The sequence below is a fragment of the Chiloscyllium plagiosum genome, chromosome 11, assembly GCF_004010195.1.
Source record: "Chiloscyllium plagiosum isolate BGI_BamShark_2017 chromosome 11, ASM401019v2, whole genome shotgun sequence".
Lineage (NCBI taxonomy): Eukaryota > Metazoa > Chordata > Chondrichthyes > Orectolobiformes > Hemiscylliidae > Chiloscyllium > Chiloscyllium plagiosum.
The window spans coordinates 81,650,704-81,665,873 of NC_057720.1; the positions used below are offsets into that span (position 1 = coordinate 81,650,704).

The window sequence follows — 15,170 nt, forward strand, 5'->3', positions numbered from 1 at the left end:
AGTGGTGGAGGCTGGTACAATTGCAACATTTAAGAGGCATTTGGATGGGTATATGAATAGGAAGGGTTTGGAGGAATATGGGCCGAGTGCTGGCAGGTGGGACTAGATTGGGTTGGGATATCTGGTCGGCATGAACAGGTTGGACCGAAGGGTCTGTTTCTCTATGACTCTATGTATGAGTCCCTGGCATTTGTGGGACTCTTAACCCTTCAGAAGTTCTCACCTCTGGGAACGGAGAGGGCAGAAAAGCACCACTGACGTTCATTCCCCAAAACTGAATCCACCCCCTCCCATGGAAGTGAATACAATTTGGGGAAAATAGACCAACATTATAGGAAATACCTAGCATCACTTTGTAATCTCAAGCTGTCTATTCCAAAAGCCACAAGGTTAATGTTAAATATTTTACCTAGTTGTGTGCACACCTTTTTTAGTTTTTTTTTAATTCCAAACCTATCTATCAGATTTCTTTAGTCAACAAAATGACTGAAAATAAGACTCACATGGCCAAGTTGTGAAGCTAATTAGTACACAGTTTAGAATATGAAAGTATATCTTTGTTCCTTTCTAAAGAACACGCACACGCACGCGCACGCACACACACTAGGTAAAGGATTTCTCTGCAGTGATTCTATTTAGGAAAAATAAAATCACTTTTTCTTGCCAATAATTGTTCTTGAAGGCAAAAAGGACAAGGTGTGGAATGTTAAGGATGAGCCACTCTTTAATGTTATAATTGAGATGGAAAAACTGCTCTGTGTCCCTCTAGTCCCAGTATGCAACAGTTCACAACATAAATATTTTACCCAGTTCTTTTAAAATTCATTTTTAAATATATCAAAAATAGCAAGGCCAAAGAGAACATAGGTCCCATATGGCTTGGAAAATAATAATGGGGAACCAGGAAACTGCTGAGGAGTTGAATAAATAGTTTGGATCAGTCTTCATTGTAAAGGACACTAATATATTCCATAATTACTAAATCAAGGAGCTGAACGCATTAATGCAAAACTTAAACAACTGTAGATGCTGGAGTTCTGTAACAGGCAAAATCACAAATTGCTGGAGACACTCAGCAAGTCTGGCAGTGCCTGTGAAAAGAAAACAGTTGATGTCACTGGGCGCTCCGAACAGCCTCCAAAAACACTGTTGTTCAAACAGCAAGTAGCTCTCCAGCAGTCATAAAACTCAGGCCGGTGACCTCCAGCAAACAAGACCAGCAATTAACTGAAACACTGTGGCTTCCAAGAAATGCCATATTTAAAACAAAACATTCCCGAGTCAAAAGTTCCCATTTATTTATTTCTCAAGACACAATCCAGGTCTCCACAGATCTGAAATTAATCTGCTTTTTTCATGATCCCTCAAAACTCCAGTGCTCAAAAGAATATTTACAGAAACCTTCACAACATTATCTAGTCTGTGTTTGTACATGTAGTAGCAATGCAATCCAGTCTCTTTTTATATTTCAACATAGGGGAGTCAGGGTTCTAGTCTGTATTTGTAGTCCCTGTAGAAATGCTATAGTGAGGGTCGTGTCTTTGTGCACAATTTGGAGATGTCGGTGTTGGACTGGGGTGTACAAAGTTAAAAATCACACAACACCAGGTTATAGTCCAACAGGTTTATTTGGAAGCACCAGCGTTCGGAGCGATGCTCCTTCTGCTCCAAAAGCTAGTGCTTCCAAATGAACCTGTTGGACTATAACCTGGTGCTGTGTGGTTTTTAACTTTGCTCACTATAAACACTGCAGGGAGGCTCAAGTTTGTGTTCGTACTTGTAGTGTGAACGCGATAGCGAAGCTCAGATCTGTGTTTTGTACTTGCAGTGTGAATGTTGTAGGTGTGATGGGGATCACATGAAGAAGTAGGGTCAGATAGATGCGAGGGAAGGGGGAGGGAATGGGGTGTCATTATGAGAGGGACTTTATGAAATTTCTTTCACCACCTCCAGTTGCTTTGGTTATGATGGTAAATATGGTACCATATTTATACATAGCAAGATTCCACAAGCAGAAGGGTGATAATAACCATATCACTATAGATAATGGTTAAGAGGTAACTTGTGTCCCAGACATGAAGGAAGACTGTCCTGCTTTGCTTGAAAATAGTGCTAAATGTCTTTTACATCCACCACCATGGCTAAGGCATCACAAGTAAACGTGCTTCTCCTTCCAATTTGTGTAATCTCCGACAAAGTTTTATTGAAGTATGAGGGCCAAAGCATGCTCTGAAATCTTACCCTCTGCTGCTTGAAACCAGTTCAGGAGCTGTTATGAACCAAGTTTTAAGACTATATTCAACGAATGATGAATTGACCCAGTCAAAACCTGCTCCAGCTGCCTTTAGTTTGAAGACATGTGTAAAATGATATTTAAGGAAATTAATGACTTTTTAACAATGGTGTCTTATTTTCTTCCTCAGATCGGCGTCAGTGGTGTGGAATTGTCATTCTACTTATCATCTTGGTCGTGGTGCTGATATTATTGTTCACTATCTAAGCCTGAACTGTTTGTGTTGGAGAGGGAGAATGGAAGAGCAGGCGCAAAAGGCTAAACAAGAGAACAGCCCTGTACTCTGTGGTGCATGCTTTCCATGGGTCGGCCTGGTTGTGAGGTGTTTCTCCAGCAAACATGTCCTACTAACCCGACCATCGACATTACTAACTGCAGAATTATTGTTTTATTCCAGTCATTCATTTGCAAAAATTGCTGAAATGAAAAAACAGGTCTCTCCCTCCCCCCTCCTCAACCTCCTCTCTCTTCTCCCCCCACCAAACTCTAACATGCAACTCTGAGGGAAGGAGACCTATTGTCGGGTATTTCCCCAAATCACTGCTTTACAAATATTCCTTTTTTTAAAAAAAAAACATATGTTTTTGGTCAACATCTTAGTGCCTTAAGCAAATGATATAGGCAGTTTGCCATTTTAGCTCACTGGTGTATTTGACTCCTGTGATGCACGTATTCATGGTCGACTAGATGTAATCAGAGGTGAGCGTTTGCCTGTTTCTGACTGCACAGCTGATAAGCTAGCAACCATTTTACACTTTTGTCCTTGACTGACCCATTATTCTCATGAGGATTGGGTATTGAGCTGGCCTTGGGAGAAAACTGCGCAAATCAATTCCAGTCCCCCTCATGACTGACATTTAGGAGTCCCTCACACTCTGATCCTGAGCTCCTGTCACATTCAGAGGGCAATTTATTTTGGCGATATTAACACAAAATGATCTTGGTCAAATACACGTGTATTACCCACTATCCTACCAGTTGAGGGAGTCTGCGGTCTGGTGCTGATGTCACTAATATAGAAGACCAGGCTAATGTTCTGAGGGCATCAGTTCAAATCCCACCCTGACATCATGTGTAATTTAACTTCAATTAATAAATCTAGTCTAAGTAATGGTGACCACGAGAACCATTGTTGATGTAAGAAAAGAAACATTCGAGAACCAAATGTCCTTGAGGGAAGGATATCTGCCATCCTTACTTGGTCTGGCCTGACATGTGACAGTAATGTGGTTGACCCTTACCAGCCCTCTGAAATGGCTGGGCAAGTTCAAGGGCAATTTAGGGTGAGTACCAAATGTTGGCCTTGCCAGTCACACTGACATGAATGAAAAGATTAAGAATTACCCTTTCCCAGTTAGATGTCAGCATTGTTCTGATTAGCACAGTTCACTTTTTGGAAAAAAACATTGGGGCAAGGTGTATGGGCCAAGTGGCCTTGTTTGCAAAGGTGGGAGTGCATCTAAAATATTGTGCTCAAGAATTTCAAGCAATAACTTGGACAGAGTTTTAGATGCACATGCCAACTGCTCACCAGTCTCAATGTTCATTATCTTCATCCTCCCACTGCGCCCAGATTTCCTCTAATCTGCAAATACTACCTGGTGTTTGCCTTTAAAATCAGTTTCTTTCCAGGCAAGAACATTTCCAAGAGTAAACCTTTGCAATGTGTACACTACTTCACAATACAGTTGGCATAATTAAAATGTCCTTGTGATTAGATTGCACTGAACTTTGTGCGTGTGTCACCTGCATTTTGTATCTATATTTTTGCACTGACTGTAATGAGACACTACTTTTCTGCTATCTTTTGTTCCTCTCTGGAGAAATAACAGCTAAAGTAATTAGACTACCAGTGCACACCACTGAAAAAACCCTTGCGTTCCTTAATCGGGGCCAGTTTGTGCCTATAGACCTTCTACTTGCCCATTCTGTTGCTTGCAGAAACTCTTGACTGCCAGCCTTGCTCCAACAACCTGAATCCTGCAGGGTGTGGATATTCCCAGGTTCAGTCCCCACTCGGTGCTTATCTCTGTGTAGCAGTAGTGTACTGCTTGATTTTGGAGGAAGGGGACAGGATGTCAACCAGATTTCCAGCTCTTGTTGACTGGCAAGTGACCTGGTTCACTGTGTCTGTCTGGATTTTGGAAGCGAGTGGGGCGAGCCTTGGATTGCAACACTGCTCATATGAATGCTTTCTGACACTCTGGGTAAATAGATATGGTTTAGGTGTCTGGAACCATACTCAGACAAGGATAGTGGTGATGGAAGCCTTTTGGGGAGAATTGGGGTGATGTTGGGACATGAATTTGTTGCAGTGATGATTAGCTTCAAAGCATTTAAAGAATGATCTAATCGAGGGGCTTGAAATGATTAAAGTCGTCAGGAGGATGGTTTGCGAAAACCTTTTTGCTCAGCCAACATTTAAAATTGGAATTGGTTTAATGGACAAATTTTTTTTTTAAAAAAACAATGAATGTTTAATTTTTCTAATACAGTATTAGCTGACATTTAGGTGTAATTTTAAGAAACAAAATTGTTGTTAGGGCTGTTGTGATCATTGTAAAAGTTAAATCATCCAAAAGTACTTTAATGTGGTCCAAAACCCATGTTGGATGTGATGTTACCATCTTTGAGAAATCTGTTGGAAAGCACTTGAGAAGAAACTTGCTGGTGACACCTTCATACAACTAAGCATTGAGAGTAACCCTTGCTCCCTGGACTTTGCCAGAGGAGCAGTAAAGGAACAGTGACCAATCCCTGTCACCATTCTCCCAAGGTGTCTAATAGGGTGGTAGAGGGTCATGGCCATGGACACTCTGTCGATGCCAAGTGTGGCACTGTAGGTAAGCAGTCTCTCCTGAGTCTGAAATTCGTGGGTTCATAATTGTAATTGTGCATGTAATTTAGGTTCACGCTCCCAGTGCTGTGCTGAGGGTGCTGCACTGTCAATATGCTGTCTTCTGATTGATTGAGGTCCTCTCTGGTTTCTCCAGAGAGCATAAAACATCTCATCATCATTTTGAAGAGCAAGACTGACCTGGACAATGTTTATCCTTCATCCTACATCAATGTATATTTTTTAAAGTTATAGGCTCATTATCACCTTGTTGGCTGCGTGATCTTGCTGTGCACAAACTGTTTCCTACATTGCAAAAATGACTACTCTTCAGAAGTACTTAATTGGCTGTTAAAATGCTTTAGGATGTTCTTGAGATAAATTGCAAGGTAACTTTGTGTCTTCTGATCTCTGTCTTGCAATCTGATGTGTAAATAAATGATGTATAGTTATCCCCACTGCTTTGACTCTTGAATGTTCAATTGGGAAGAAAGCTCAAGAGAATGAGGGGCTGTGGTGATAAGGTGCTGTGTGATACACCTACCACAGTATAGCCCTAAGAGTATCTAGGTTTAGGTTTCCAGAGCATGAAAGCCACCACTTTGCAGGCGTGTCAGAACGCCGAATAAATGCACTTGCACTAGCGCTGCGTGAGGTGTGATTTAGGCAAAGTAGGAATTATGAAAAGGCCTCACTCGGGGTGTATTCTATGGCAATAGTTAATTTTGGAAGGAGTGTTACACTTTCTATCCTAATTACTGTGTATGATGGAGCCCCTCATTCACAATTACTCCATGTGACAGGGTATGCCCACTCACAATTACTGCACATGGTAGGGTCATTCATTCACATTTACTTCATGTGAAAGGGTCCCTTTTTTGTGTACACTTATTGCATATAAAGGGTGAGACCTGCACCAAGAGCAGGGACAGCATCGGGGTGAGGGCTCGCACCAGGAGGTGGGGGTTTCTGCGTGGGCAAAGGAAGGTCGACCTTCTCCCTCCATCGCATGCTCAGCCTACTGGCCAGCCCTCCCCGCCTGGGGCTAGGAGGCTGAGCCAGCTGATGCTGGGGCCCCTGGACAAAGAGCCAGGCCCAGCAGTCGTGTCCAGGAAGGTCAACTCAGCGGCTGGAGAGAGCTGGCCAACGAAGACTTGATGTTTTGAAGGGGTAGTTCTGGGCCCCCACAGCGTCCTAGCCCTGTTTACTTACGCCCAACATCCTGAGTCAACGATCAGTCCTGGAGGTGTCACCTTGGAGACTGCCCCCTGCTGTCACTCCAATACAATACAATGGGCCCCATCACCCAACCTGCTCTTGGTAACATAGTGTTCACAACTGTCAGGGAAGTAGACTCTAATAACCTCCTGAGGTCCGAGTGTTGAGCCTCACCATGTCTTACTAATCTGAAAATATATTCAAGGATTTCTTTGTACACTCTGATTTCAGTCTATTAACCAATTCTCAGTTCATCATATTATCCCCAACTCTGAGATCCCCAGGCTTGAGTAATGATATCTTGTGCACCAATTGTTCAAATACCGTCTGTAAATTAACAATCATAATATAAATACATAATATTGACTACTTTTCCCTCCTCTTCTATGCTAGTTAAAACTTCCAAAACGTATCTGAAAAAAAATTGTCCTGTGACAATTAAAATATTGCATTGTCTAGGAAATGAATGATGAACTGGGCGGACAAAGTCTAAAAATCACACAACACCAGATTATAGTCCAACAGGTTTGTTTGGAAGCACTAGCTTTCGGAGCGCTGCTCCTTCATCAGTTACCTAGCTAATTTCAAAGCTAGTACTTCCAGATAAACCTGTTGGACTATAACCTGGTGTTCTGTGATTTTTTTTTTAAACTAGGAAATTAATGTATTTCTTGAATGTGGTGTGTTTAGATTTAATTGAGATTTCAAAATTAGAAGATATTGTTGAATTGTCTGAGGAACTTGAAAGGGTTCACAAAAGATTTACAAGGATGTGGCCAGGGTTGGAGGATCTGAGCTACAGGGAGAGGCTGAACAGGCTGGGGCGACCTTTTCACGCAGAGGGTGGTACATGTACGGAATGAGCTGCCAGAGGGTGTGGTTGAGGCTGGTACAATTGCAACAATTTAATAGACATTTAGATGGGTATATGAATAGGAAGGGTTTGGAGGGATATGGGCCGGATGCTGGCAGGTGGGATTAGATTGGGTTGGGATGTCTGGGCGGCATGGACGGGTTGGACCGAAGGGTCTGTTTCCACGCTGTACATCTCTATGACTCTATGAGGCAATGGCCTAGTGGTGTTATCGCCAGACTGTTAATCTAGAAACTCTGCTCATGTTCTGAGGACCTGGGTTTGAATCCCACTAGGGCAGATGGTGGCATTTGATATCATTTAAAAAATCTGGAATTAAGGACAATTATCAGGGGAAAAAAAACATCTGATACCCTTTAGGGAAGGAAATAGCCATCCTTACCTAGACTCTGGCCTACATGTGATTCCAGACCCACCGCAATCTGGTTGACTCTTAACTGACCTCTGGGCAATTAGGGACGTGCAATAAATGTCAGAGATGCCCTCATCCTGTGAATGAATAAAAAAAACCTCCTAATTCTAAATGTTGGTCAACTCAAGTGTAGAAGTGTCACTATTGATTTCTGACATCCTTTCGGGAGTGAAATCTGAAATCCTCGCTTAAATGTGACTCCAGACCCACGTCAATGTGGTTCAGTCTTAACTGACCTCTGAAATGGTCCACTAAGCCACTCAGTCAAAGGATAATTAGGCATGGAAAACAAATGCAAGCCTTGCCAACAATGCTACATCCGAGAAAAGAATAAAAGCTAACATCACTTAATAATGGAGTGCTGCTCTCCTCTCTCCTGTAGGACCCAACGCACATTGAGAAGGGTCTCAACAGCAGCAATTAAGGATTAAAATTGGAGACAAGGTGCATAGGAGAAACCCAAAATTAGGAGATGTCCCAGGGCCCATGATTTCACTCGCTGGCCCTGGATAAAGTGAGATTGAGGGGTAATTCTCTACCCGAGAAGATACTGGAAGCTCGATTGCTCAGCAGGTTCATGTCAGAGATTGGCAAGTGTTTAGATATTATTGCATCAAGGAATATGGGGGATTGTGCAAAAGGATGGCTCTGTGACAGAAGATCAGCTATAGACTTATTGAGGGCAGGGCATGTTCAGTGGACCAAAAGGCCTACTCCTATGTTTATATGAATCGTAAATTTACATGAATATGTAAATATATTCATATATTTACATTCTACATGTGTGTTAACCAATTCTGATCACCAATAACCCAGCTTTCCTGAAGTCACCAGCTTCTATCCTGCTGCCTAATTTCTAACTCACACCAAGTCCGTGCAGCTTGGTCAATGTTGGTCTGCATTAACCAGTTTTGTTTTATAATAAATTAATCATTCTGTGTATATTAAGGAAACCTGGTTGTTGGATCTAAGTATGTTATGGAGAAAGCATGTAATTAACCTTATTGGGAACTGGATAAAACAATTACATTCATGTCATCATCCGTAGAGTTGTGACACTAGAGAGGCAAGGCACTCCTGTCATCTCAGTGGCAACAACCCTTTGACTAAGTGTAAACATCCAGTATTTACACGGTCAACCTGACCATTTGTCATAAATATTATTCAAGTACAGGAGCAGGGATGTCTTGCTGCAATTGTACAGAGCCTTGGTGAGACCAGATCCTGGAATACTCTGTGCAGTCTTGGTCTTCTTACCTGAGAAAGGATGTTCTGGCTACAGAGCGAGTGCAATGGAGGTTTACCAGACTGATTCCTGGGGTGACAGGACTGGATCGATTAGGATGATATTCACTGAAGCTTAGAAGAATGAGGGGGAATCCTGTAGAAACCTATAAAATTCTAACAGGGGAGATGCAGAATATGTGTTCCTGAAGAAGGACACAGTTCTGAACAAGGGTCACTGGATCTGAAACATTACCCCTGCTTTTTCTCCACTGATACTGCCAGACCTGGTGGGTTTTCAAGCAATTCCCGATTTTGTTGCTAAGGAGACAGGATAGGCCATTACCACCATGATGAGGAGAAACGTCATCACCCACAGAGCTGTGAGCCCGTGGAACTCTCTGGAACAGAAAACGATTGAGGTCAAAACACTGAATGTTTTCAAGAAGGAGATAGATTTCATTCTTCGACCTAAAGGGTTCAAAGGTTATGGGGGGAGAGCAGGAACAGGGCCTGAATTGGATGATCAGCCGCCATCATATTGAATGTGGGAGCTGACTCGAAAGGCTGAATGGCCTCCTCCTGCTCCTAGTTTCTACATTTCTCTGTTTCTGCCAAGTTTGAAACGCTGCAGGGAGTTTGGAGTAGAGGCAAGTGAAGAGTTAATCATAAAAGCAGTCACCACAGCCTCTGCCAATGACATCAGTGGCTGAATAGAGAGCTCCTCTGACAGCAGGTGAGGGTGGATTTGCAGAGCATCAGGACAGATTCCCACTGCTCCCCTCCCCCCCCCCCCCCCAACCCCCTCTAGGCGACATCGACAGTCAGCAGCTGGGGCCCAGGCAAACCCCCACTAACCTCCATCCTCCAGCCCACAGCTAACCTCCTCACCCCCCCCCCAGCCCGATCTCCCCAGGACAAGCTGTCAGTCCAGCTGGATTCATTACCATTGTAATGCAGCCTGAGGGAGAAGCTGAGGCTGCACTGCCTGTGAGGAGCTGAGAGACCGTGCACAGACAATCAAGCCTCTGACCCTGGGAGGCTGTCTGTGTCTCTTCACTCCCAGCACCTGGGGCTCCCACACATCTGTCATCAACTTCCTCCCCTCTCTGTGGGGTGCCACCTTATGGGGATCTTTAATTACAGAATAACAGAGTGAACAGTCTCGCACTGGGCCACACACACCACTCTATTCTTATTGAGAATTCGTCTCGTATCCTTCTGTCTTATTCTCCCTCGCGTATGTACCTAGTTTCCCTTTTAATACATTGGCCTGAGTTCCACACTCTCACCACTCTATGAGTAAAAGCATTTTGCCTGAACTCCTGACTGGATTTATCGTCTCCCTTTTAGATCGACTGCTGCTGGTTTTCAGCTCACCTCAAATGGAAACACCCTGTCAATGCTCACTGTGTTGAACTTCACAATTCCGATGAGATCCAACCCCTTCTCAGCTTTATTCATTCTTTCAAATTTGACACCACCCCCATCTACAGAATCGGAGATCACAGTTTGTGGAGACAAATCAGAGAATGTGTATGTCAATATCAATTCTGGCGGGGTGAATCTGTGATCCAAATTCCCTATAGCCTTTGCCCCATATCCTTGAATAACTTTCATTAACAATCTCAGATTGGAAATCAATAACTGAGCCAGCACGCAGGACCACATGTAAAAACGAGTTGAAAACCTTTCCTGCGCTGTCTGTATCTTAAATGTTTCCTAAGTTCACTCATCTTTCTTGTTTTCTGCATGAAAATGGTACCTACACTTTTGAGTGTATTTCATTGGCTTTGTAACACTCTGCAACACCCAGTGGTCATCAAAAGTGCCGTATAAATATGAGACTTCCTTTGAACCCTGGGAAGCCTGGCTCCAATCTGCAGAGTCTACTCCAATCCCTCTACCTAACTCACCATTCCTTGAAAACTTTGACTGCACTCAAGTTGTGTAGTCGTTCCTCGTAATTTCAACTTTGAAGTCCTGATAACATTCTTGTAAAATCTGCCGAGGCCAAAATATCTTTCCTAATACGGTGCCTGTGACCTGACCAGGGCTTTGTATAGCTGGAGTAGTTTCAAGCCTCTTGTATTCTAGTTCGTTCGGGACTATTCTAACGTTCCACTATCTTCTTTAATTATTTCCTGTGGCATGTTGATGTCATTTTGAAAATCTATGTACACTGTTTATGGCTTTGCTGTATTTTGGAAGTATCCTGTTCTAAAAGTATCCTGCTCCAAATGTAGTCATGTGTGCCTTTATAGAAACTCATTTGTCCTCCCACTTAATCTATTAATATCTTTCTAATTTTATGCTTCTATTTACTTTGCACAAAATGCAGTGTATCTTTGTGCCAGTGGCTCTCAAATCCCAACATCAATAAAGTCTAGTGAACAGTGAAACCCTAACACAATTCTTGCAGGACAGGGGGTTATTTGAGATGGGGGCCTGGGGGCAAGTCAGGATCGAGTGAGTGATTTGAGAGAACATCAGGAATGTCGCTAGGATAGTCAGGAGGAGGAGGAGGATTGATATGGTGATCTGGGGGAGGTACTGCCTTGTCACCAGCCCAGTAATCCAGAACCTCAGGGTAATGTGTTGAGGAGTTTGAAGCCCACCACAGCACATGGTCAGATTTGAGTTCAATAAAAACCAGAAAGGAAGAGCTAACCTAATGGTAACTGGGTTGTTGTTATAAAAGCCCATCTGATTCCCATTTTCTGTGTTTGTAAGTTTGTTGCACCCTATAAGGGACTGCGGCAGGCTACAAAAGGTTATTTTACCCAAAGTACTTGGCTAAATGAAGGAAAGGGCAGAATTGGAGTGTTCAACTCCCCAACGAACACTCTGAATCATTCCTACCCTGCCACCTCCATACTGATCCAGAACCTCAGAGTCCAGACATCCTCCACACTCTGAGACAGTGAATTCCATAGATTCACAACTCTTTGGGAGAAGTAATTTGTCCTCAGCTCTGTGTACATTCTGCCACTCTTTATCCTCAAGCTTTCGTTCTGAACTCCCCCACAGGAGGGAACATCCCCTCCACATCGACTTTGTGCGTGTCTCAGAACAAGGCCCATCAGGGCAAGATGGGGAAGGCTGTTGAGCTGTGTTAACACATAGTTCCAGCTGACCAGAAAACTCTCCCACTCTTACTGGCCTGTCAAAAGGATTTACACATTGATAATCAGCTCATTTGACCGTGTTATGAGCCAGTTTCTGTGGCAATTATGTCCTGAGGTACAGAGATAGCGACACTATCCAATGGACTGTATTGTACGCCAAGAGATTTCATCACTGCTCTTTCCCTACACTCACCCCAGTGATTAGCTTTCACTACCGTCCTTGTAATGCACATGATGAATTGTTAAATCCTTAATGGCCCCTCTGTATTGCAAACAGCCCTAGTATTTTAGATCTTTCTCTTGACTGGCGTTTCACATTCCCAGCCCAACACCGGTGATTTTATGTTGTATGTTATCCATGTCTTAAACATCCTTCCTATACTGAATCGGCAAAAACGGATCCATACTCTACTCCTGATTCAGCCACCATTAGTGGGGGTGAAATCAACCTGACCTTTGTACCCTGACCCATTTTGTTTTCTGCTGGCTTCAATAAAACATGAAAATCAGGCATTGTAGCATTTTCTTATAGTTTCTCTTTCCCGAATCTGCATCACCGCCAATACCGGATCCCTCAGCAGACCACTTTCACTTTTGCAAAGTCTTCATAAATATGCACTCAAACTGCCAATAGCCTGAGTGTTGGCAGCAACAGGAGTCACCTACTAACTTCCCATTTCTGGCTTTCTCTTCCCAGAATGCATTGCCTTATGCTTCTTCATGTTAAACGGCATTTGCCACTTGTCTGCCCAGTCCCTACCTTCCTCTAAAGATACTTCAGGTCCTCCTTACCATTTCTTTGCACGTGCAGACTCTGGCCCCCCCCCCAAGTCTCCTACTTTTGTTTGGTTGATAAATTTGGATATCATGGATATGATTCTCCCTGGAGGTGGCAAAAAGTCAAAATAATAGGGCAGGTTTGTCCTGGCAAAAGACACAACTCCTTCACAACACAGTGTCATCGAGTCAGAGAGATATACAGCACAGATACAGACGCTTCGGTCCAACCCGTCCATACCGACCAGATATCCCAAACCAATCTAGTCCCACCTGCCAGCAGCTGGCCCCTATCGCTCCAAACCCTTCCTATTCATATACCCATCCAGATGCCTTTTACATGTTGCAATCGTACCAGCCTCCACCACTTCCTCTGGCAGCTCATTCCATACATGTACCACCCTCTGCGTGAAAACATTGCCCTTAGGTTTCTTTTATATCTTTCCCCTCTCACCCTAAACCTATGTCCTCTAGTTTTGGACTCCCCCACACCAGGGATAAGACTATGTCTATTTATCCTATCTATGACCCTCATGATTTTATAAACTTCCATAAGGTCACCCTTCAGCCTCCGATGCTCCAGGGAAAACAGCCCCAGCCTGTTCAGCCTCTCCTTTTAGCTCAAATCCTCTAACCCTGGCAACGTTCTTATAAATCTTTTCTGAACCCTTTCAAGGTTCACAACATAGTTCTGATAGGAAGGAGACCAGAATTGCACACAATATTCCAACAGTGGCCTAACCAATGTACTGCATAGCCGCAACATGACCTCCCAATTCCTGTAGGAGAAAGTGAAGACTGCAGAATGCTGGAGATCAGAGCTGAAAATATGTTGCTGGAAAAGCACAACAGGTCAGGCAGCATCCAAGGAGCAGGGGAATCGACGTTTAGGGCATGAGCCCTTCTTCAGGATTCCTGAAGAAGGGCTCATGCCCGAAACGTCGATTCCCCTGCTCCTTGGATGCTGCCTGACCTGGTGCGCTTTTCCAACAACACATTTTCAGCTCCCAACTCCTGTACTCAATACTCTGACCAATAAAGGAAAGCATACCAAATGCCTTCTTCACTATCCTATCTACCTCCGACCCCACTTTCAAGGAGCTATGAATCTGCACTCCAAGGTCTCTTTGTTCAGCAACACTCCCTAGGACCTTACTATTAAGTGTATAAGTCCTGCTAAGGTTTGCTTTCCCAAAATACAGCACCTCACATTTATATAAATTAAGCTCCATCTGCCACTTCTCAGCCCATTGGCCCATCTGATCAAGATCCCATTGTAATCTAAGGTAATTTTCTTTCCAACCATTACACCTCCAATTTTGGTGTCATCTGCTCACATCCAAATCATTTATGTAAATGATGAAATGTAGTGGACCCAGTACAGATCCTTGTGGCACTCCACTGGTCACAGGCCTCCAGTCTGAAAAACAACCCTCCACCACTACCCTCTGTCTTCTACCTTTGAGCCAGTTCTTTATCCAAATGGCTAGTTCTCCCTGTATTCCATGAGATCTAACCTTGCTAACCAGTCTCCCACGGGGAACCTTGTCAAATGCCTTACTGAAGTCCATATAGATCACATCTACTGCTCTGCCCTCATCATTCCTCTTTGTTACTTCTCCAAAAAACTCAAGTTTGTGAGACATGATTTCCCATGCACAAAACCATGTTGACTATCCCTAATCAGTCCTTGCCTTTCCAAATACAGGTACATCCCATCCCTCAGGATTCCCTCCAACAACTTGCCCACCACTGACATCAGACTCACTGGTCTATAGTTCCTTGGCTCAACAGTGGCACCACGTTACACTTGCAGGAAGTGCACCCATCTCCAGCTCCTCCAAGACCGTGTTAGGGAACTGGAACTGGAGTTGGATTAATTTAGAATCATTCGGGAGGCAGAGGGGGTCATAGATCGGAGCTTTAGGGAAGGAGTAACTCCAAAGATGGCAGATAGATGGGTGACAGTGAGGGGGATTGGGAGGAAGCAGCCAGTGCAGGGACCCCCTGCGGCCGTTCCCCTCAAGAACAAGTATACCGTTTTGGATACTTGTGGGGGGGGACGACTTATCAGGGGCAAGTAACGGGGCTCAGGCCTCTGGCACGGAGCCTGTCCCCGTTACTCAGAAGGGAAGGGTGGAGAAGAGCAGAGCAATAGTAATTGGGGACTCGATAGTTCGGGGCACAGATAGGCGGTTTTGTGGGAACGAGAGAGACTCACGTTTGGTATGTTGCCTCCCAGGTGCAAGGGTACGTGATGTCTCTGACCGTGTTTGCCGGGTCCTGGAGGGGGGGGGGGAGCAACCCGAAGTCGTGGTCCACATTGCCACCAACGACATAGGTAGGAGGAGTGCAGAGGATGTTAGACAGGCTTTCAGGGAGCTAGGTTGGAAGCTCAAAGTTAGAAC

At 44.0% G+C, this 15,170-nt stretch overlaps 1 protein-coding gene across 2 annotated transcripts in view; it reads left to right on the top strand.

The window, feature by feature from the left end:
* stx6 (syntaxin 6) overlaps window positions 1–5,587 on the top strand; it is a 27,109-nt gene extending 21,522 nt beyond the window's left edge. Inside the window, exon 7 of one of the 2 annotated variants that reach the window (XM_043699932.1) lies at window positions 2,424–5,587. In XM_043699932.1, the coding sequence (XP_043555867.1) occupies window positions 2,424–2,796 (373 nt within the window). In that variant the 3' untranslated portion in view covers window positions 2,797–5,587. The remainder of the gene's footprint in view (window positions 1–2,423) is intronic. The other variant, XM_043699933.1, reaches the window with a different exon arrangement.
* Window positions 5,588–15,170: the final 9,583 nt, after the last annotated feature.